Source organism: Kwoniella bestiolae, chromosome 1 (assembly GCF_000512585.2).
Source record: "Kwoniella bestiolae CBS 10118 chromosome 1, complete sequence".
NCBI lineage: Eukaryota > Fungi > Basidiomycota > Tremellomycetes > Tremellales > Cryptococcaceae > Kwoniella > Kwoniella bestiolae.
Window position 1 is genome coordinate 7,139,832 of NC_089241.1, and position 19,098 is coordinate 7,158,929.

A 19,098-nucleotide genomic window follows, 5' to 3' on the forward strand; every position below is an offset into this window, starting at 1 on the left:
GGAGCACGGCGGGGGAAACGCCGAGGTGAAAGTTTCAGGGAAGCAAGTTGACTTTGGCTCCAATCCGTTCGTCGCTTATCGTCTACCTTATCGCACATAACCGACCTTATCTCTAACACTGCTACTCGTAATCTCGCACTATACGAACATCGTTCTCACGATACCGCGCACCATGTCACAGTGTATATAAAGAGACAATCTGGTGTCCAGAGGTGTGCCAATTGTTCAGAACAACAACACATACCATGGCACCTATCGCTACCACCGCACCAGACATAGCTACAGACACTATCCAAGCTGTCAAGGCTGCTATCTCAGCTCCAAAGCCGACCTCCACCTCGTCTCATCCGCTCGATCCCTTATCTGCGGAGGAGATCAAAGCAGCAGTCTCTTTGATCCAAACACATGTCGAGGACATCGACCCAGAAGCCAAGATCTGGTTCAAGGTCAGTTGAACTACTGTAAAGTCGGAATGGGAATGCAGTTGACAAGTGAAGTAGCATGTAACGCTGCACGAGCCCCCCAAAGCAGAGCTTGTCAAGTACCTCCTAGCGACGAGGGATGGATCCACTACAGCTGCCCTACCCAGAGAAGCAGCTGCGTTGATCTCCAGGACAACATCCGCGGGCGTAAAATTCTACGAATACATCACGTCACTCACCTCAAGCTCGGTGATCTCATGTGAGGTAGTAGCAGATCTCGATCATGCCCCGCTCGATGCGGACGAGATGGTGGCTGCCGAAGAGGCGTTACTCAATGATCCGGAATTTGCGAAAGTGGTGGAGAAGTTGAGACTCCCAGAGGGAGCAGTCGTGGTTGCTGATTCCTGGCCTGTGAGTATGCATGTCCCCGCACAACCTCCAGGATGAAGCTGATGTAGGAATGCAGTACGGCTGTGATACGGTCGATGAAGTACCCAGACTTATCCCGATGATGACATATTAGTGAGCTCTAAGGAGATCAATGTTTCTCACAGATCAGGGGAAGCTGAATGCTATATGATCATAGTCGAACCTCATCGGACCTCGATAGCAATCATTACGCTACTCCCCTTCCGTTAATCCCGGTTATGAACCCCGCAACAATGAAGCTGCACTCAGTAGAATACACTCCCATCTACGGAGGTGAATCTACCGAGACTATCGAATCACTCTGGGCGAAAGAAGAGAACTTCCCTTGGGAGAAACATGAAGCTCACGAATACAAGCATGAACTTCAAGCGTCAATCCGAGGCGGTCTTGAACCTCTCGAGGTGGTACAGAAGAATGGACCGAGTTTCAAAGTAGATGGGCACAAAGTGTCCTGGCAGAAATGGGAGCTTGTAGTCGGCTTCAACGTGAGTCAAAATCAAGTCCGTGCACAGCTAAGGTACGGTGTAGTATAGGGAAGGTCTGACCTTGCACGATGTCCGATATGACGGAAGGGACGTCTTCCATAGACTGTCAATCTCTGATATGTAAGCTAGCCGTCCGATATCACTCTTGAGAATATCGCGGGACATTGCAGCTAGACTGATCACCTGAATGCATTCATAGGACTGTACCGTATGGTGACCCCCGTACCCCGTGAGTGAGAATTGCTCTGCTCTCGTTCTGTCTGATGCTGATGATTGTTCAGGTATCACCGTAAACAAGCGTTCGATCTGGGAGATGTGGGTGCAGGTGTCTGTGCCAATCAACTTGATTTGGTGAGTAACTCATATCGCAATCCTCTTCGAATCTTGGGCTGACACTCGTCGTAGGGATGCGACTGTCTTGGATCGATTCACTACTTTTCCGCCGACATGGTCACTTCCAAGGGAGATGTTAAGCGAATGAACAATGTCGTTTGCCTTCACGAGCAAGACGAAGGTATCGGATGGAAGCGTGAGTAGTGAGAGAATGCGACTGCTCAAGCTCGAGCTGACTTTCCCATAGACACCAACTTCCGGACTGGCAACGCTTCCGTCACTCGAAGTCGAGTTCTGGTCCTTCAAATGATCATTACTGTAGCCAACTATGAGGTATGTCAATTTTGAGTTGAGCGCGGCTAAACCAGACGCAGTACATCTTCGCATGGAAGCTCGATCAAGCCGCGAACATCCACCTCGAGACTCGAGCCACCGGGATTCTTTCGACTGTGGCTATACTTCCCGGAGAGATCAGTCCATATGGAACGATCGTTAATCCCGGCGTACTTGCTCCAAATCATCAACACATCTTCTCAGTCCGAATGGACCCGGCTATTGGAGCGCTAGGCGAAGGAAACACCGTCATACAAGAAGACTCGGTGCCTATGGCTTACGATCCGAAGAACACTCCCAAGAACAACCCCTGGGGTGTAGGATATACTGTCGAAAAGACACCAATGGAGTTGAGTGGGTTTGCCGATGCTGCTCCTCATAAGAACCGGGTATTCAAGGTGAGTAATGCCAGCAGTTGAATTGGCGTACCAGCTGATCACAATGGATAGATCGTCAACCCTAATCGAACCAATCCTATTAGTGGCAGGAACATCGGCTACAAGCTTGTTCCTCAGCCATCCCAGCTCATGTTGTCTCATCCGGAAAGTGTGGGTTTTGCTAGAGCAGAATTGTGAGTTTGTGTCTTTCATTCTTACCGATGCTAGATGCTGATAATCTCATCTTACTTCAGTGCCGACCACCACATTGTAAGCTTACTATGATCATACTGACCACCGTGTCACGTTTCCTCGCTGACCTTGCGATTCAGTGGGTGACAAAGTACAAAGATGGGGAGCTCTTCTCCGGCGGTCAATACACCAATCAAAGCTCAGGTAACGCCCGAGGTATCAAATCTTGGGTAGCAAGGCAAGATAACGTTGCCAATGATGAGTGAGCCCTGCTTTGTTTCACCAGACATGCATGAATGCTTACCGGAGTTCGTAGTCTGGTACTCTGGCATACTTTCGGTTTGACCCACAACGTAAGTGTTTACTAGCAGTAATATACAGATCGATTGATTGGACTGACGATTGACTTTTAGACTCGGGTTGAGGACTTCCCAGTAATGCCTTGTGAAACGCACACGATCTCGCTCAAGCCTGTCGACTTCTTTACCGCGTCACCGGCAATCGACGTTCCGCCCAGTACCCAAGCATTCAACAAGAGTACTTTGGTGAACGGATCATGTGGATCATGTCGTTAAGTATGGGACGATGGGGAAAATCTACTGTACTGTTTGGAAAGGCTCAAAAGGAATGATTTGTATAGGGATCTTTGAATGGATACTGGCTTGCCCCGTGTGCTGTGTAGGATTCCTGAGCATCATTCTGATGTCGACGTGATACCAAGCCAGTCGTTTGCAGTTTCGGGCACTACTACTTCGGCTTGCCCATGCGGTATGCCGAATTGCAATGATTACGTTTGTGTCAACGTTTGTCCCATGGTGCTGATTGTACAGGACATGGTGGCTGGCGAGCGCTATACGGGGGTCAGGAAGCGTTAAGAAGAACGGCCGGGTCTTTGAGGGATCAATCGTAGAGGCAAATCCTTGGCCAATGCTGCACGATATGGGAGAGTGCAGCCTTTCCAACACAGGATACAGTTTGATGGGACACCCAGTCACTGTCGCGGGATGTAAATCGCTCAACATAAACCTTTGCATCGCAGAACTTTAACGCTACAACCCATCTTATGCTCAAGGAATCCTTATGAGATGACCTTTACAATCTTTTCTAGAGCCGCAAGCGTAGCCTCGTCATGACCATTGTATCCAGTAACTTGAAGCGAAATTGGAGCCTGAGAGCAAAGTCAGCCACCTAAGGAGAAGCTCGGTGGTAGATGCTTGACATACGCCTGAGGATTGTTCCGAGTCATAACTGTCCCATGTGATCTTCTCACTCTCGTTTGAAGGCTTGTACGAAGTATCTTTGGCGTCCTTGGTGGAATCTACGAACTGACCAGTAGGGAAGATGGCTGATGGATAGTTGGTGAGATTCCAAAACGAGGTGTACTGGACATGAATTAGCTCATCCTTAAACTAATCAGACTCACATTCCAGTATTTTGCAGTTCCCAAAGCTGGTGCGGCTCCGGGCGAAGGTGGAGAAAGTACCACATCTACACCAGACGCTTGCCAGTGTGCCGCTTGAGCCTTTCTGAAGTCGTCTCTTCTTGCTGCGAGAGCAAGGTATTCTCCAAGGGTGAGTTCCTTGCTCCAGTCGATGATCCATTGCGACAGAGGAAGCATGGGCTCTCCAGTCCTGGCAAGATGTTCCCGAACCATTGCACCTCCGTCTGGCCAGTACAATTTGCTCTACCAGGACAAATCAGCGTATGCACATCATCCCTGACATAGCTAACTCACTATGATATCCCAAGCCTCGTCAGAAAGGATACATTCGTAAGGGACTATCTCAAACAAGCCTGATGCTTCTAGTTTGGCAGTGACTTCCTTGAGAGCTCGTTGCATGGGTGCGAGGGGCTTGACCACACCATCGTCAAGCATTATACCGATTCTGATCTTTTCTTGAGGGAATACCGGATTGTAATTCCAAGGCTTAACTTGGACACTGTGTGATGGTGGTCAGCAACGCAATCAAAAAAATACATGAAGTACTCACGTTGGGTCTCTAAGCCAAGGTTTTGATCCCACCATGACCTCCATATAAAGCTTGAGATCCTCCACTGATCTCGCCATCGGGCCGTGCGTACAAATGATTCCTTCGTATCCAGTAGGACACATAGGCATCTGACATCCACCAGCAGGAAGTCGGTAAATGGATGGTTTGAACCCGTAAATCCCACAGGCCGCCGCCGGCTCCATTGACCCACACACACAGTTAGTCACTGTCCCCTTGGGGATTCGGATCATTTTACTTACCGCTCTGATGGACCCTCCGATGTCTGTACCAACACCGAGGCACGATCCTTTCATACTGATCAAAGCACCTTCGCCACCACTTGAGCCACCGGACGTGAGTTCAGGGTTGTAGGGGTTGATCGTGGTACCGAGATAACAGCTGGTCTCGAGATGCATGATTGTCTGAGGCTGTGTTGTTTCTGCGGAAGAAAGTAAGCAGGACGCGTTAGGTCTGTCAGTACGTGTCAGTACGTTGAACAAGTACTCACTGACGTAGAACACAGCTCCAGCTTCTCTTAGAACGGAGACCAAGTGAGCATCTTCCTCTGCAATGGTATTCCCGACCATATCCAGGAAACCAGAGGGAGAGTCTCGTCCTTTGATATCCATATGGTCCTGCTTACACCGTTAGTGCGTGACCACTTTGCTGGATATAGTATGATATGACTTACCTTGATGGATATAGGGAGACCGTGCAGAGGCCCGACTGGCTTGCCAGTCTTCTCAAACTCCTCATCAAGCGATTTGGCGCGTGCAATAGCTTCATCCATAAACATATCGGTAAGACAATTGGTAGCTTGTTGAGCGATAGCTGCAGCTTTGCAGTACGCGGTGGTCGCCTGTACCGACGTGTATTTTCGGGTAGCAAGATCATCTCTCAGCTTGGTCGCTGTTAGGTTGATGATCTCCAGTTCTTCAGGAGAGAGGATACTACTTGATGCGATCAAAGTCGTTCTATCTTTCGGGAGTGGAAAGGCTGATTTGGTAAGAAGGTATTCGCTCGGAATAGATTCATCTCGAGCAGCGATAGCTTTGGCAGCGAGAGCTGGGTAATCGAGCACTCGGGTAGGAGACATTCTAGTTGATTGGGATGAGAGTTGTGATGTCCAGTCAAATGATGGGGAGAGGGGAGTATAAATCCGTAGAACTAGGATGGGGGAAGCGTTGATATCGTCTTGCTGCTTATCATCCTTATGGAAAGCTTTGCCCTACTATCTTATACTTGTCAAACCTTCGACCGCCAAGTGCTTCTTATCATCCGGCGCATGACTTATCTTTCATCTTCCCACGTCAGCTCCGGTGCTTCTCGCTTATAGCTCGTGGGAAATTGCAAGCTGGTCCAGAAGATTACAGATGATCGCACCCGCTGGAGGGCGACTGGGCAAGAAATCACGGTGTCTTGTTGATGATTCCGATGGCCCACCACGGTAAGTTAAAGTTGACGAACTTGACGAAAGCGCGGCCCCCAATCATCCAAGCCTCAACTCTTATCTCTCGTTTGTCGTCACAATAACAGGCACGGGTTAGATCCAAAACAAGGTTCTCGGTTGTGTAATCGTGCGATCTCTTGCGCATCATTTACCCCACACTTCCCATAACTTCGGTGCATCTTCTTATCAACATACCCCGTACATATATAATCATACGAACATTACCCTTGCGAGCCCTCTTTCGCCATGAAACATACCTCCTTGCATTCGCCAGCATCTGCAATATGGACTACAGTAGGGAGTTACCAATTCCAGGATCGGTCGTCCTTGTCGACAAAGACGGGCATCAAGCTCAACACGCCGAAGGAAGACATAACACCGATGTCGTCCTCTCACCAAAACCAAGCAACGATGTGAACGATCCGTTGAGATGGTCTTGGAAGAGAAAACAACTAGCGCATTGGATGCTGGTAGTCTGTGAGTGCCATGCCATGGGACCCCTGGAATATTCGCTCACACAGACTTACAGACGTCATGACAAATGGTATCGCTTTATGTTCACTCTACTCGGTGCTTTCACCCATTTCTGAAGCTACTGGCATCAGCTTGGGTACATTGAACGCTGGTACCGGATACAGTGAGTCGTATATCCTCATCGAGATGTCGTAGTCATGACTGACATGTACAAACAGTGTTCTTGTGTAAGTGTTTCGACGATGATGAGAGTGAACGGATTACTAAGCTTCGCCTCAGTGCTTGGATATGGTGGTTTGATCACTCAACCTTTGGCGATGATGTTCGGAAAGAGACCTATGTACTTGATATCTCAACTGGGTACTGTGGTATGTCTTCATTCAGTTCTATCACGGCATGCTCGCACCACTCACGCTGCCGTGCCCGATAGGCTGTAGTCATTTGGATGGCTTTCATCAAATCGGAGTCGGAATGGTAAGTCCCTTGAGTGGTCAACCATGCAATCATTTGCCTCTGTTGATCTTGCGTTCTCAGGCTCGCGAACAAAGTCATCCAGGGGCTTTTTGCCTCGCCAATCGAGATGCTGGTGGAAGTCTCCATTGCCGATATCTTCTACGCTCACGAAAGAGGATTCTACGTTGGTATCTACGGCATGACTCTCTTTGGCAGCAACTTCTTGGCACCCATCTGGGCAGGGGTAAGTCTTGATCGTCACCGATATAACAGTGTCAACTTACACTAAACCCCGCTTAAATAGTTTGTTAATGATGCCCTCGGGTACAAATGGGTGTTCTACATTTCCGCGATCCAGTGCGCGATCGGTACGGTGATCATGTTCTTCTTGATGGAGGAGGTATGTAATAGCATCGGCAATTATAAGGCAGTAGCTGACAAACTGCCAGACCAACTATAACAGAGGAACCTCGGAACTAGTTGAAGAGCACGATGGCTCAGCTGCGTCGGATGCAGAGAGATCAGCAGCACTTGCAGACAAGCGAAACAGCGAGAAAGACATCCCATCGGTCCAAGTTCGACAAGCTTCTCCAGAGAGCGCAAGCTCTTTGATCGGTACTCCTTATTCTTACGTCAGGAGGTTAAGGATGTTTGATCAAATCTACTGCAGCGCCGAGATGGGCTGGACGATGGTATGGAGACCTATTGTGCTTCTTCGTTTCCCGGTGATCTTATGGTAAGTAGAAATACAAATGAAGTCTGTGCTGACGTATATGAATAGGTCTGGCTTCCTCTATGGATCCGCATTGGTCTGGTACAATGTGCTCAATGCTACCGCATCGATCCTTTTTACCGACCTGTACAACTTTTCTGCTTCCGCTGTGGGTCTAGTGTACTTTGGTCCTTTAGTCGGTTCAGCCGTAGCGTGAGTGAGAGACTTCGAAGCTCATGACCGACAGCTGACTTCTCTCACAGTGCTCTTTGGAGCGGTTGGGTCGGTGATAGATTCACGATGTGGATGACCCGAAGACAGAACGGTGTTCGTGAACCTGAGTATCGTTTATGGTTGCTTGTTCTCAACGCCATCATTTGTCCCGTTGGTTTGATCCTTTGGGGTGTCGGTGCAGCCAAGAATGTCCACTGGATGGGTTTGATCTTCGGCGGTGGGATGGTCGCCTTCACATCTGCGAGTGGAGGAGCAACTGCTATCAATTATGCCATTGATTCATACAAAGACTTGTCCAGTGAGGTGATCTTGGCGGTAGTCTTGGTTCGAGTGAGTTGGACAATATCCTTGCTTGTCGCGTCCCCATGCTGATTGACATATCACTGTAGAACTCAATGGGATTCGCTATTGTAAGTTCAGTCCGTTGAGCCAGGTCAAGATGCATCACACTGATTGCTACACGTAGGGCTATGGAATCACCCCATGGCTTGATGGTATGGGCTACCAAAACACCTTCATCACCGCCGCTATGGTCGGTCTCGCGGCCTATATCTCCTTCCTCCCTATTGTCAAGTGGGGTAAATCATGGCGCAAAGCCTCTCGCGAACTCTATTGGAGATACGTCGAGGCAGGCGTGATTGGGCACTAAACCTAACTCTTTATATGATTGGGTTTGAACGAAAGATCGAGCGATGAGAGCAAAGCTATGGAGATGTCCTTTTTTGTAGACAATTCCCATGCATCACTTGTGTATCCTGTCCATGCTAGTCACACTCGACGACTGCGCCCACAGCGCTCAACAGCCGTGGGAAGAGGATAGAAATACAAGAAACCCTTAATTAACAAATAATCGTCTCAGGGAATTTGACACGAATTTCCCGTCTGACGTAAAGAGCTACAGTTCTTCGGCGATCATGGCTCTCAAGCATGGTTTCTCACATTCCTGACATTCCTCAAAAGCGTCCGCAAGAGATAAGCGTACCTGTAAAGAGGATGTCACATTTGTTGTTGCTCTTGATATCATTGTTTTGCTGATCATGTTACATTCGACACAATGATGACCGCTTTCGAGCCACCACGAAAGAAAGCCAGACTCCAGCGTGCCAACACAGGCTGCAAAGATTGCCGCCATCGTCGGGTCAAGTGCCCAGAAGGTCCCCTGGATCTTCGCTCAGGTCGTAAAGGAGCATGCAGGAAGTGTTGGGAGAATGACACAGAGTGTTTTTATCCATCAACTGCTCATAAGCCATCAAAGTTGCTAAAAGATGTCATATGGGTAAAAGCTGGGCCGTTCGAACATGAAACGACAACGAGCAAGACTCCCGAACAGGATAATGGAGCATCAAATACAGCTTCATCTTCTGGTCAATCTTCGTCTTCCCCCATTTCTCCCACAACTTCAACAATACCCCAATCTCTGTTCGATCTTCCTCCTCCCACAGCAGCGTTCAGATTCAATATCGACCCAAACACCCTACCGACTACCAGTCGCCCCATTGCGGTCAATCCCCCTCACATCGATCAAAATGCCCTAGATATGACTTACTTCCTCAACCCTACCGCTCCTGTTGACAACATTCTGTTCCCTTTCGCATCCTCGTCGGCGTCCATCACCGCTCTCGAAGATGAAGGACAAACCGATGCCAACTCCACTGACACCAGTGTGGATTCATGGCTTGCCTCATTGCGGGAACCATATCCCACGCGTAATACCCCGACAAATGCATTCGCCCCATACCTCCAACCAGATCTCATCAAAGCGCTATTTCACCCGAATCCGACAGCTCCAGTATCCCGCTTCACACTTGCCTCTCTCCCTTGCGGGTCCATCGATCGCACAGCTTTGTCCTATTTCGAATCTCAAGGATGTAATGAGATCGTCGCCGCCCCAACGCCCAAAGCGAACTGGATTCATTCGTTGCTCTTCCCACAGATTTACCATCTCTTGTCGACCGTGCCATCCAGCAAGACACCTCAAGGCATGATCAGGGACTATGCATATCATGCATTGATGCAATTGAGTTTCGTCCATAGAGGAAATGTGGAGAAAGATGCAACGAGAGCGGTGTATTGGAAATCTGAGGCCATGAAGCACAGGAGGTTGGGAAGCTCGGCGGTACTGAAGGTGAAAGCCTTATATAAAGGGTCAGGGTGGAAGACGGAGGAGTACTTGTGAGTACGAATTTGGCTACCGCTCGAACATAGCTAATATCAAGCAGGATGGGCTTCTTTGTTCGTTGTATGGCAGATGTGAGTCCATATTTTTCCAGTTCGGAAAGAGAACAGAGAGACTTGAGCTCACCTTCGCACAGATGCTGGACTCCCGTGATCTGGTAATCGATCATACTACAGCCTGTGAACTTCCCATGGAGTCTTGCTCAGCGAATTACCCAAGTCTGCGCGACATGATTGCCCTTTATTCGGTAAGTGGACACCTTTCGTGCGCATTTCAAGCTGATTTCTGTCTTCTGCATTTAGACTATCCACGGATCTTGCACCCCTTTGGAGGTCGCTTCCGCTCATCCACTTTCCGGCCCCACCAAGCCACTTTTTGAGCTGCCTCTAGAAGGTCCCGATTGGGTTGAGCGATTCGTCGGATATTCACGGCAGTTCATTATCTTGCTAGGGAGAGTGAACGGTATGGTTACTTATAGAGATCACCTGATTCGGAACGGTCGAGACAAGGGCCTGGACGGGCGGATGCTCAGGGCCCAATCGGAAGCGTTGAGTGCGGAGCTGGCGAACCCCTACGCTTGGCTGGAGTCGGGTAAAAGCTATAGAGTAGAGAAAGGTGGTATAGTGAGTGGTCCCACCACCGAAGTCAATGAGGCTCTACTCACCATGTTTCTAGGTTTTGCGACTAGCTCTACAGCTCATGGTCTTGAGCGAACTTCTCGAGATCAGACTCGAAGATTGTAGATTTTCTCACATACGCTCGGTAGCACATGAGCTGGTAGCTGATACGGTGGGACATGAGTCTGCAGGTTATCAATGGTGTCTGACTGTAAGTGAAGTTGACCGGTCAGCGGAATTTTCGGCTTACATTGTCTCGGCAGATCATTGCCGTGTATACGAGCAACAAAGAAGACCGCAACAGGTTGAGAGTGTTACTCGATGATGTCCTCTCGATGTCGTTCGGTCGAAGTTACAATGGTACTTCGGAGATTATGGAGATGTGCTGGGAGATATACGATACCCAAGGGTGTTACACTAATGGTATCGCTCCCTGGAGAGAAGCCATGACGGCGTTCGGTAGAACGGTGATTGTATGATATGGCTTGATTTTCTGTACAAACGTTGTATATACGATAGGATGTATTATCAATCGCTCGTGACAGTAATAACAAGTCTCGAATAGTCTCTCTGAGTATACATACTTGCATACATACTCACGTACATACCAACGTATCATGCTGGGTGAAGCACCAGGAAGTCACGTGTTCGGGTCCATGGCGCATATATAACATGCAGCACAAACCCTCTTTCAGACATCCAATCTCTTCACTATTGTGCTGCACAACGATGTCTAAATCTCGCCCGACTCACTTTCTATGCATACCTCTGATCAACTCTCTCTCCCGGACACAGCTGGACGTGTCGCTCGGTAGACTACGCGATGCAGCTGCAACACTGGGTATACCAAGCAAAGCCTTCAGACCCACTGGGACAATACACCTCACCCTTGGAACCATGGATCTGAGGGAAAAATATAGATTCGACCGTGCAATAGAAGTCCTGAGTGGACCGGAGATTACTCAAGCCTTGAAATGTGTAGAAGGTAGTGAGTGATTTAGACCATGCTCGTCGCTGACAATCATCACTCCAGCGCGACTCACATGTGGGCTGAGATCCCTCAGTACAATGCGATCACCTTCCAAAACATCGGTAGTGTACATACATCCAGATGACCCGACCCATCGTCTGATACACCTTTGTCAGCGCTTCAATGAGATCTTCACTTCGGCAGGACTCATCATCCCCGAGAATCGACCGCTGAGGCTCCACGCAACTGTGATCAATACCCGATACGTATCAAGGGGCCAGTACCCTCCACAGATCGACGCGAGAAGGTTGATCAAGCAATTTAGGGATGAGACATGGGCAGAGAATGTGGCTTTGGAGAGACTAGCTATATGCAAGATGGGTGCAGAGACAGTGTTGGACCCGATGGGGAATGTGATAGACGAGCAGTATCACGAAGTCGCGTATGTCAATCTTGCATGATTTTTCGACTACATTTACCAGACAAATACAACATCCCATGGAAGACACAGCGCTCATTTCCCGCCGTACTCATCGATAACACTGGCAGGCTTGACGTACACCCCGATAGGCTCATAGGGTATGTCGTCGTAGCCAAACGCACCTAAACCTCCGACCTCTATCCCTCTTGGAGTATCTGTCCATTGCGGTGCAGCAGTCACACCGATTACCATCACTCGCAAGCCGTACTTATAATCCGGAGTACCCAATGCTTGACCCGACTGAGAGTCGATGACTGAAATTAGGTCAGGTACACCAGCAGTTATCTGGACGCGAGATCAGCAACCAACTAATTCACATTTTACGACGGTTGGAGCTCACCTTTGTAACCCCGTTCACTTCATGCTGACACAGCAGGTTCTCATTCTTGAAAGGAACTGGTTGGAGATCATCAGCTACATACATAGACCTATGACAATGTAAAGGTATCACTTACTTGTCATAGTACCTTCGAACTTCTCCTTTGGGTTCTCAGGATCCTCATCCTCTTCCTCATCTGCCTTTAGAGATTGGATAACTATCTCTCCGATAGTATGTCCCTTGTATATCCTCCTGTTGACGTTCGTCACTTTACCACTGAACAGGACTTTGGCGCATTGGCTTCCACCTAAAGCGTCAACAAGAATTCTGCCGATGTTACCGACGTTGGACTGCTTGTTTGCCAAAGCGACCGCTCGACCAAGTCGCCACGCCTGGGATACGGTATTCTTGATCATCGCTTGTTCACATTGTGGCTTGGTCAACGGCCTCTGTGCAGCTCCAGCATGTGTACCCATCTCCACGCATGCTGCTCGTTGCACAGAATCCACCTCTTTGTCCGATTTCGCTGCTGTCATAAACTACAAGATCAGCTTGAACTGGACAGGAAAGCACTCACAGTCACGGTACCGTCACCGCTTGCAAGGGAGCTCGGAAGAAGCATCTCTCCCTTCCCGGATAGGTCGTATACATTAGGAGTAGTTTGCCAGCCGGTCGGGTATGCTCGACCCTGCGGCATTGATCAGTCAAACACGCGAGCGTCCTCAGACGATTGACCTACCATGAAGTCGCCATCTAAGACCGGAATGTCCAAGTACTTGGTAGCACCGGTGATCATGCTGATCATACCGTTACCACCACCAATTTCAAGGGCAGCCAAAGCAGCACATTTGTCCATCTGCGCATCCCAAAAGAAAGTCAGCGATGATGCTCGATATTATAAACGGAACATAACACCCACCCTCAAGAATCTCATCAATTCCGAAACCGCCTGGTTATACTCCTCGTTCACTAATCTCTCCTGACTGACTTCAGGACTACCAATACCACCACCCCAGATCACCAAACCATCATCCTCTAGCTTGCTGAAGTCAATGATCTTGATAGATCCACCTTCTCTTATAATCTCTCTAAGTGCTAGGGCCTTGCTATAGGGAGATCCTCCACCACCACAACCTAGAATGTAACAACCAGTGGCAATCCATTCAGCATCAATCTCGGATAACATCCATTCCCCCTTGTTGGTGATGTTTGGGCGGTACTCAAGAATGGTTTGAGCGGTGACCGGAGGATCAGACTCTGGTAAAGATTCTGTCCCGATGTTGGCAGGAGCGATGGGCTTGACTTCGCTCAGCTGCTGCGAATCCCGAGTGGAAGCGATGGTGTCAATAGATTGTTTGAACTGCACGTGTGTCACTGGTGCTCCAGTCCATGGACCAGCAGCTTTGACGTAGAATCTTGCTCTTCCGGTGGTATCTATTATTGCTCCAGTCAGCTGCGATGTCTATAAGTGCACTGTAACGCATAACTCACAGGCGATAGGAATGATTTCACTTTCTACTATCGTCGTCTTCGCTCGATCTGCTCCTAGGTCCACTGCTTTCTCAATAGCTCGTTGTTCCACCTTGCCCCTGACCTCCGCGAGAGGAGTGGCACTGGTGTCTTCGAAGGTATCTATCACTCCGGACACTTGAGCACAAGCTGCACCTACAGCATTGGCGGCATCGTAGTACGGGAATCGGTGCACTTTGCTGACACCATGAAGGGTATCAGGTACCAATATAGCACCTCCTCCTACGAGGTACACTGGGACGTCTTGAGTAGAGGTCTTCATACTTTCCAAAGCAAGCTCGATCATAGTCTTCATCCGGGCGGAAGCAGCTTCGATGATGTCGGTGGAGACATCCTTAACCAAGCTAGAGTTTCCAATCCCTTTGGCTCGTCCGTCTGCTACGACTATATCGGTTGTAGTCAAGGTCTCACCACCAAATGCGATGGACTGGTCAATTCGGTACCCTACCGAATCAGGCCCGACAGAGACTTTGCCTGAATCGTCGACCCGCACTCTTGATCCACCACCAAGACCGATCGAGTGAACATGGGGCATGGAGAAGTTCAAAGGTACCCCACACAGCTCGTGTCGGGCTCCAGCTTGTCGGGGGAATCCCGTTGGTAGGAGTACACCCACTTCGGTCTATGTTGTAAGGTCAGCTTAAGCACGCTTGTTTAGGGGGCAAGCGACTCACTGTAGTACCTCCCACATCAATGACCAGAGCCGTCTCCTTCCTCGCACCTCCACTTGCCAACCCTGCTAAGAAGTTTGCCCCTCGCATTGAGTTGGTAGGACCTGAACTGAAAGTCTTGATTGGGAAATGCTCCGCTTGATCACATGTCATCAAGGTACCATCGTTTGACGTGAGGAAAAGAGGGATTTCAAGATCGAGCGACTTGAGTGATTGTCGGAATCCTGACACAGCGACTTTGGCGAATGCAAGTAAAGATGCGTTGAGGATTGTAGCATTCTCTCGTTCGAGTAAACCTTTTGTAACATCAGTGGGGTGAGATTGATCGGTGAATGAAGGAATGGCTTACCGATGTTGGCTACTTCCTTTGAAATAGTTACTTTGATATCAGGTATCTCCTGCTGGAGTATATCCCTAACTTGTTCTTCTTGTTTCAGATGATGATCTATGGGCGAATATACTCCTGAAACAGCGACTGTCTGGATGCCCTGCCTTTTCAACTCCGCGCAAACTCCTCTAATCTCGCTCACATCGACCTACAGCCAAACACCATCAGCTCCACAGCTGTCCGTAACGTTTTGAGACATACCGTAGATATCTCTTTCCCATCAACTTGCAAACCCCCTTCGACCATCCATACAGGTCCTTCCAATACCCTTCTCAGCTCATACGGGAAACTGACAAAAGGCGGACAAAGCCTGCTGTGAGGTCCACAGAGTCTTATCACTCCGACTTTCTCAAGTTTGGTAGAATCTCTCTCGATCAAACTGTTTACGAAGGAAGTCGTACCAATCGATATAGCTTCGATACGAGATTTATCGCTTGAGGACTTCTCCAAACAGCCAGATATCGCTTTCTGGATACCGGAAGTGACATCAGGTGTGGTAGGTGATTTGAAAGAGGCAAGGACGGGTGTGGAGGTACCGGGTGTGAGATCGAGGATCACAGCATCGCTATCACCGTATCAGCGTACGCATTGATCCGCGAAAAGGGGAGACCAACTCACGTATTGGTTCCTCCCACATCCACACCAACTCGTAAGGTCTTATGAGGGATTGTCATATCGCAAAATCTATCTATCTACTGTTACTGCACTGATGGAATGATAACAGACTGTGAAGATACCTCCATCTTTGTATTGGTGCTTATGTATCCTCTATCTTACTAGTAGCTATCATTTGTCAAGGTGGGACAAGGTGGGCATGGGCACAAACAGGCGTTTACGTTAGTAACCGAGTTTACCCACTAAAAGTCGGTTCGCCTAAATCCGCTGGGCATGGCGCTAACCACATTTGGAATTGTTATTACTGGTTGAACGCATTCCTTATCTCTCTTTTCGGGATTCATCGAAGTAAAAATAGACCATGGGTATATCTGAGTCTTAATGTGCATGTATATAAAGCGAGGGAGATGAGCCGTTATCTGAGTACTTTTGTGTTTGGGTTTTTATACAACCAAGGAAAGATACAACTCAATCAAATGTCTCGTAGTAAATTGCTGGCAAAATTACAAGTCCCCCAAAGGGAAGATGAGGCAGAAGTCTGGCAAAATTCACGATGGGTGAGCAATAGCATCGTGTAGAACGCCAATCACTGATTAAGCCTTAGCTCAACCGGGATAATGTGCCTCTACCTCCTCATCGACGAACATGGGGTGCATGGTCCTACGTTGGGTACTGGTGCGCAACAGGTAAGTGGAAGCAATGCCTTGTTGCATAAGCTGACCTGAATGTCAGGTATCAATATCAGTGGATGGACAGGTGGTTCTTCACTCCTGTCTTTAGGATTATCTGTCGGTAAGTAATCATTGCTGTAGGTGCCGACGATCACTGATGTTCGGTCGCTAGGCGAGGCCATGGCGGTTGTCGTCATCGGACAGTGCCTTGTGGCGGGTGCATGTGTCTTGACTGGGTACTTTGGCGCTGAATGGCATGTAGGATTCCCTCTTTGGAACCGAGTGAGTTGTATAGTCTCTGTAAGAGCGCAGGAATACTCACGTATTGACATTCTTCCAGACCACTTGGGGGATGAAAGCTTCAATCTTCCCTTTACTCAATCGTATTGCTTTGTCTTTTACTTGGTCCGCCAGTGAGTCTGTCCCGATCATAAGCATGTGCAGCTGTGCTAACTCATCATGCCAGCTCAAGCATGGTTTGGCGGACAAGTTCTGAAGACCCTCTTAGGTTCGATGTTTCCCTCAATTTACAGTACGTCGAGCTTCTCGATTACAACGTATTGTTCATAGCTGACCCAATAACGCAGACATGCACAACCCATTCCCAGCCTCGACCGCAATGGACGGAGCGGATTTCATGTGTTTCTGCCTTTTCTTACTCATATCTTTACCCTTCATCTACATCCCTCCTGAGAAATACAGAATCCCTTTCCTCTTTACGGGTGCCATTTCTACCATCGCCTGTTTCTCCTTATTCATTTGGTCTCTTGCCAGAGCGCATGGTGGTGGACCTTTGATCGGGAGCGAAGCAATGTCCATCGTGGGTGTGGAAAAGGCCCGGGGGACCGCATTGGGCTGGGCCATGGTATACGGTATTTCGAGTCAAATGGGTCAGATCTGTGCTGGTGTAAGTCAGCCGTCCATGGAGTACTCGGTTATTATACCCGCTAAGCGACAGTACTACTTCAGATTCTCAACAACTCCGATTATACCAGATTCGCGGTGCACCCCCGAGCTCAAATCATTTCTCAAGTGGTTGCAATCCCCGTTATGGGAGTTTTGACCTGTTTAATCGGTATTATCTGTACCTCGGTGGCTGCTCAATTCTACCCAGACGAAGGGCTTCTTTGGGCTCCATACGACCTATTAGCAGCGGTGCAGAAGCATGGAGGGGCAGGAGCCAGGGCAGGAGTCTTCTTCGCTTGTGAGTGAGGCCTATTGGGTCTGCATGTGACGCTCACTTACACCACATTCTGTCGCAGCTCTTGCGTTTTTGTTTGCTCAATTTGGAATCAACATTGGTAAGACCATCTCCTGGCTGGTTGAAGCGGTATCGGAACGCTGATCGCCTCCGCTTAGCTGGTAATGCGGTATCTGGTGGTATTGATCTGGCATCTCTATTCCCTAAATGGATCAACATCCGTCGAGGAGGTGAGTGAATGGCTCCATCGTAGACGAAAAAGTCTGATGCTGATGTAATACTATATAGCTTACTTCGTATGTTAAGATTGCCCTTTATGCTATGTCAGCTAACAGTACGATGCAGACGACACTCATGGCGCTCCCCATGTGTCCCTGGGCTTTGGTTTCAGGAGCCACAGTATACATCTCCGTCATGTCTGGTAAGTGCTGTACCTTCAGGAAAGTCAGTACTTGCCCCATGTTTACCCATTCTTCCCGCCTCAACAGGTTATGCGACCTTCCTTGCTCCAATGACTGGCATGATGGTCTTCGACTACATCTTCATCAGAAAACGAAAAGTCAAGCTCTCTGATTTAGTAAGCCCTCGAGCCCTCGCAAGCCTTTCCGGTCGCTTTACTAACTGCTTTATGCAGTACCAATGTAATCCCAGCTCGATCTACTACTACTACAAGGGTTTTAATCTTCGTGCACCAATCGCTTGGGTATGCGGGGTCGCTCCATGTTTCCCCGGTTTCTTGGCGAGTGTCTCAACGGTTGAGATACCTTTAGGAGCCACTCACGTATACTATCTGTGTTGGCCTCGTAAGCACCCCTTCCTTTGTCCCTCATCTTCAGGATCAAGAATATGGAGTCAGGCTAACAATGCCAAAGTCGGATTTGCCATCTCTGGCATTGTGTTCTTAGTGCTCTCTAAGATCTGGCCGCCTGCCGGCCTAGGGGAAGTTGATGAGTACGATTACTTTGGTACTTTTGGGTGAGTCTTTGACTGCGCAGGGTCGGTTGGGTATAGGACTGATACGTCATGATCAATAGCGAGCCTGATGGACCCGGTCAATCTGGGCTTACTACACCGGAGGAGAACAAGGACAAAGATGAGGGAGCTATCGTCCAGGCCATTCCTCTCAGGGAGTAAGCCAGTCTCAGGAAGGTGGAAGCGCAAGATCGTTTATCTCAAACGATTGAAAAATTGGATTGGGATCCTCGGGTCAAGTTGAGGTAAGATGAGTGGTTAGTGATTCGGGAGAAATGGAGGAGCGAGTCTCAGTCGGATGAGCCGGGAATCAGGACAGAAATACAGTTATAGCTGAGAATGGGATGGGCCAAAGGATTTCGCAGTGATTTTCACGTTGCTTTGTACCGAGAATGCATCTAGTCAATTTGTTCCAATGACTCAATTGAGTATACCTCATCTGCACATCAATTGTCTGCTGACTTCGATATTGATGATTGCCGTTCCCGCTCTCTGAGCCATAATCGATTTGTTAAGCCAATATCGACCCCATAACGACTGTCACCCTTGAATAAGGCAGATCTACAATCGCGGTATCAGCCAGTTCCCTTGAAAAGCAACTG

The 19,098-nt window shown here is 48.7% G+C and overlaps 7 protein-coding genes across 7 annotated transcripts; 5 read left to right on the top strand and 2 right to left on the bottom strand.

Annotated features, from left to right (window-relative positions):
* Positions 1-245: 245 nt before the first annotated feature.
* On the top strand, positions 246-3,146 carry I302_102676 (uncharacterized protein; the record flags this gene model as incomplete). The annotated part of the gene is made up of 15 exons (XM_019188049.1): positions 246-446; positions 501-833; positions 889-944; positions 1,009-1,336; positions 1,380-1,456; positions 1,536-1,565; positions 1,618-1,687; positions 1,742-1,865; positions 1,917-2,002; positions 2,044-2,400; positions 2,452-2,573; positions 2,634-2,649; positions 2,712-2,833; positions 2,888-2,924; positions 2,985-3,146. The coding sequence occupies 15 exons, from the start codon at positions 246-248 to the stop codon at positions 3,144-3,146; spliced, it is 2,121 nt and encodes a 706-aa protein (XP_019050927.1).
* A 503-nt stretch (positions 3,147-3,649) lies between these two features.
* I302_102677 (uncharacterized protein) lies at positions 3,650-5,658 on the bottom strand (the record flags this gene model as incomplete). Its single annotated transcript, XM_065869533.1, has 8 exons — positions 3,650-3,739; positions 3,795-3,953; positions 3,995-4,255; positions 4,307-4,511; positions 4,563-4,759; positions 4,823-5,001; positions 5,071-5,197; positions 5,254-5,658. 8 exons carry the CDS (start codon positions 5,656-5,658, stop codon positions 3,650-3,652), a joined length of 1,623 nt encoding a protein of 540 aa, XP_065725605.1.
* Positions 5,659-6,296: 638 nt separating this feature from the next.
* On the top strand, positions 6,297-8,534 carry I302_102678 (uncharacterized protein; the record flags this gene model as incomplete). The annotated part of the gene is made up of 12 exons (XM_065869534.1): positions 6,297-6,489; positions 6,542-6,649; positions 6,705-6,713; positions 6,766-6,854; positions 6,917-6,960; positions 7,021-7,183; positions 7,244-7,339; positions 7,389-7,675; positions 7,721-7,864; positions 7,915-8,215; positions 8,275-8,295; positions 8,352-8,534. The coding sequence occupies 12 exons, from the start codon at positions 6,297-6,299 to the stop codon at positions 8,532-8,534; spliced, it is 1,638 nt and encodes a 545-aa protein (XP_065725606.1).
* Positions 8,535-8,939: 405 nt separating this feature from the next.
* I302_102679 (uncharacterized protein) lies at positions 8,940-11,157 on the top strand (the record flags this gene model as incomplete). Its single annotated transcript, XM_019188052.1, has 7 exons — positions 8,940-10,057; positions 10,105-10,135; positions 10,198-10,308; positions 10,364-10,684; positions 10,737-10,800; positions 10,870-10,889; positions 10,942-11,157. 7 exons carry the CDS (start codon positions 8,940-8,942, stop codon positions 11,155-11,157), a joined length of 1,881 nt encoding a protein of 626 aa, XP_019050930.1.
* Positions 11,158-11,407: 250 nt separating this feature from the next.
* Positions 11,408-12,109, top strand: I302_102680 (uncharacterized protein; the record flags this gene model as incomplete). Its single annotated transcript, XM_019188053.1, has 2 exons — positions 11,408-11,666; positions 11,712-12,109. 2 exons carry the CDS (start codon positions 11,408-11,410, stop codon positions 12,107-12,109), a joined length of 657 nt encoding a protein of 218 aa, XP_019050931.1.
* A 53-nt stretch (positions 12,110-12,162) lies between these two features.
* I302_102681 (uncharacterized protein) lies at positions 12,163-15,711 on the bottom strand (the record flags this gene model as incomplete). The annotated part of the gene is made up of 11 exons (XM_065869535.1): positions 12,163-12,414; positions 12,470-12,525; positions 12,585-12,897; positions 13,026-13,136; positions 13,188-13,304; positions 13,368-13,882; positions 13,940-14,600; positions 14,653-14,945; positions 14,999-15,185; positions 15,239-15,602; positions 15,656-15,711. 11 exons carry the CDS (start codon positions 15,709-15,711, stop codon positions 12,163-12,165), a joined length of 2,925 nt encoding a protein of 974 aa, XP_065725607.1.
* Positions 15,712-16,128: 417 nt separating this feature from the next.
* I302_102682 (uncharacterized protein) lies at positions 16,129-18,658 on the top strand (the record flags this gene model as incomplete). The annotated part of the gene is made up of 16 exons (XM_065869536.1): positions 16,129-16,209; positions 16,257-16,338; positions 16,385-16,444; positions 16,496-16,605; positions 16,664-16,736; positions 16,790-16,855; positions 16,911-17,230; positions 17,293-17,527; positions 17,586-17,624; positions 17,683-17,754; positions 17,813-17,820; positions 17,870-17,945; positions 18,013-18,101; positions 18,159-18,327; positions 18,397-18,499; positions 18,559-18,658. 16 exons carry the CDS (start codon positions 16,129-16,131, stop codon positions 18,656-18,658), a joined length of 1,683 nt encoding a protein of 560 aa, XP_065725608.1.
* Positions 18,659-19,098: the final 440 nt, after the last annotated feature.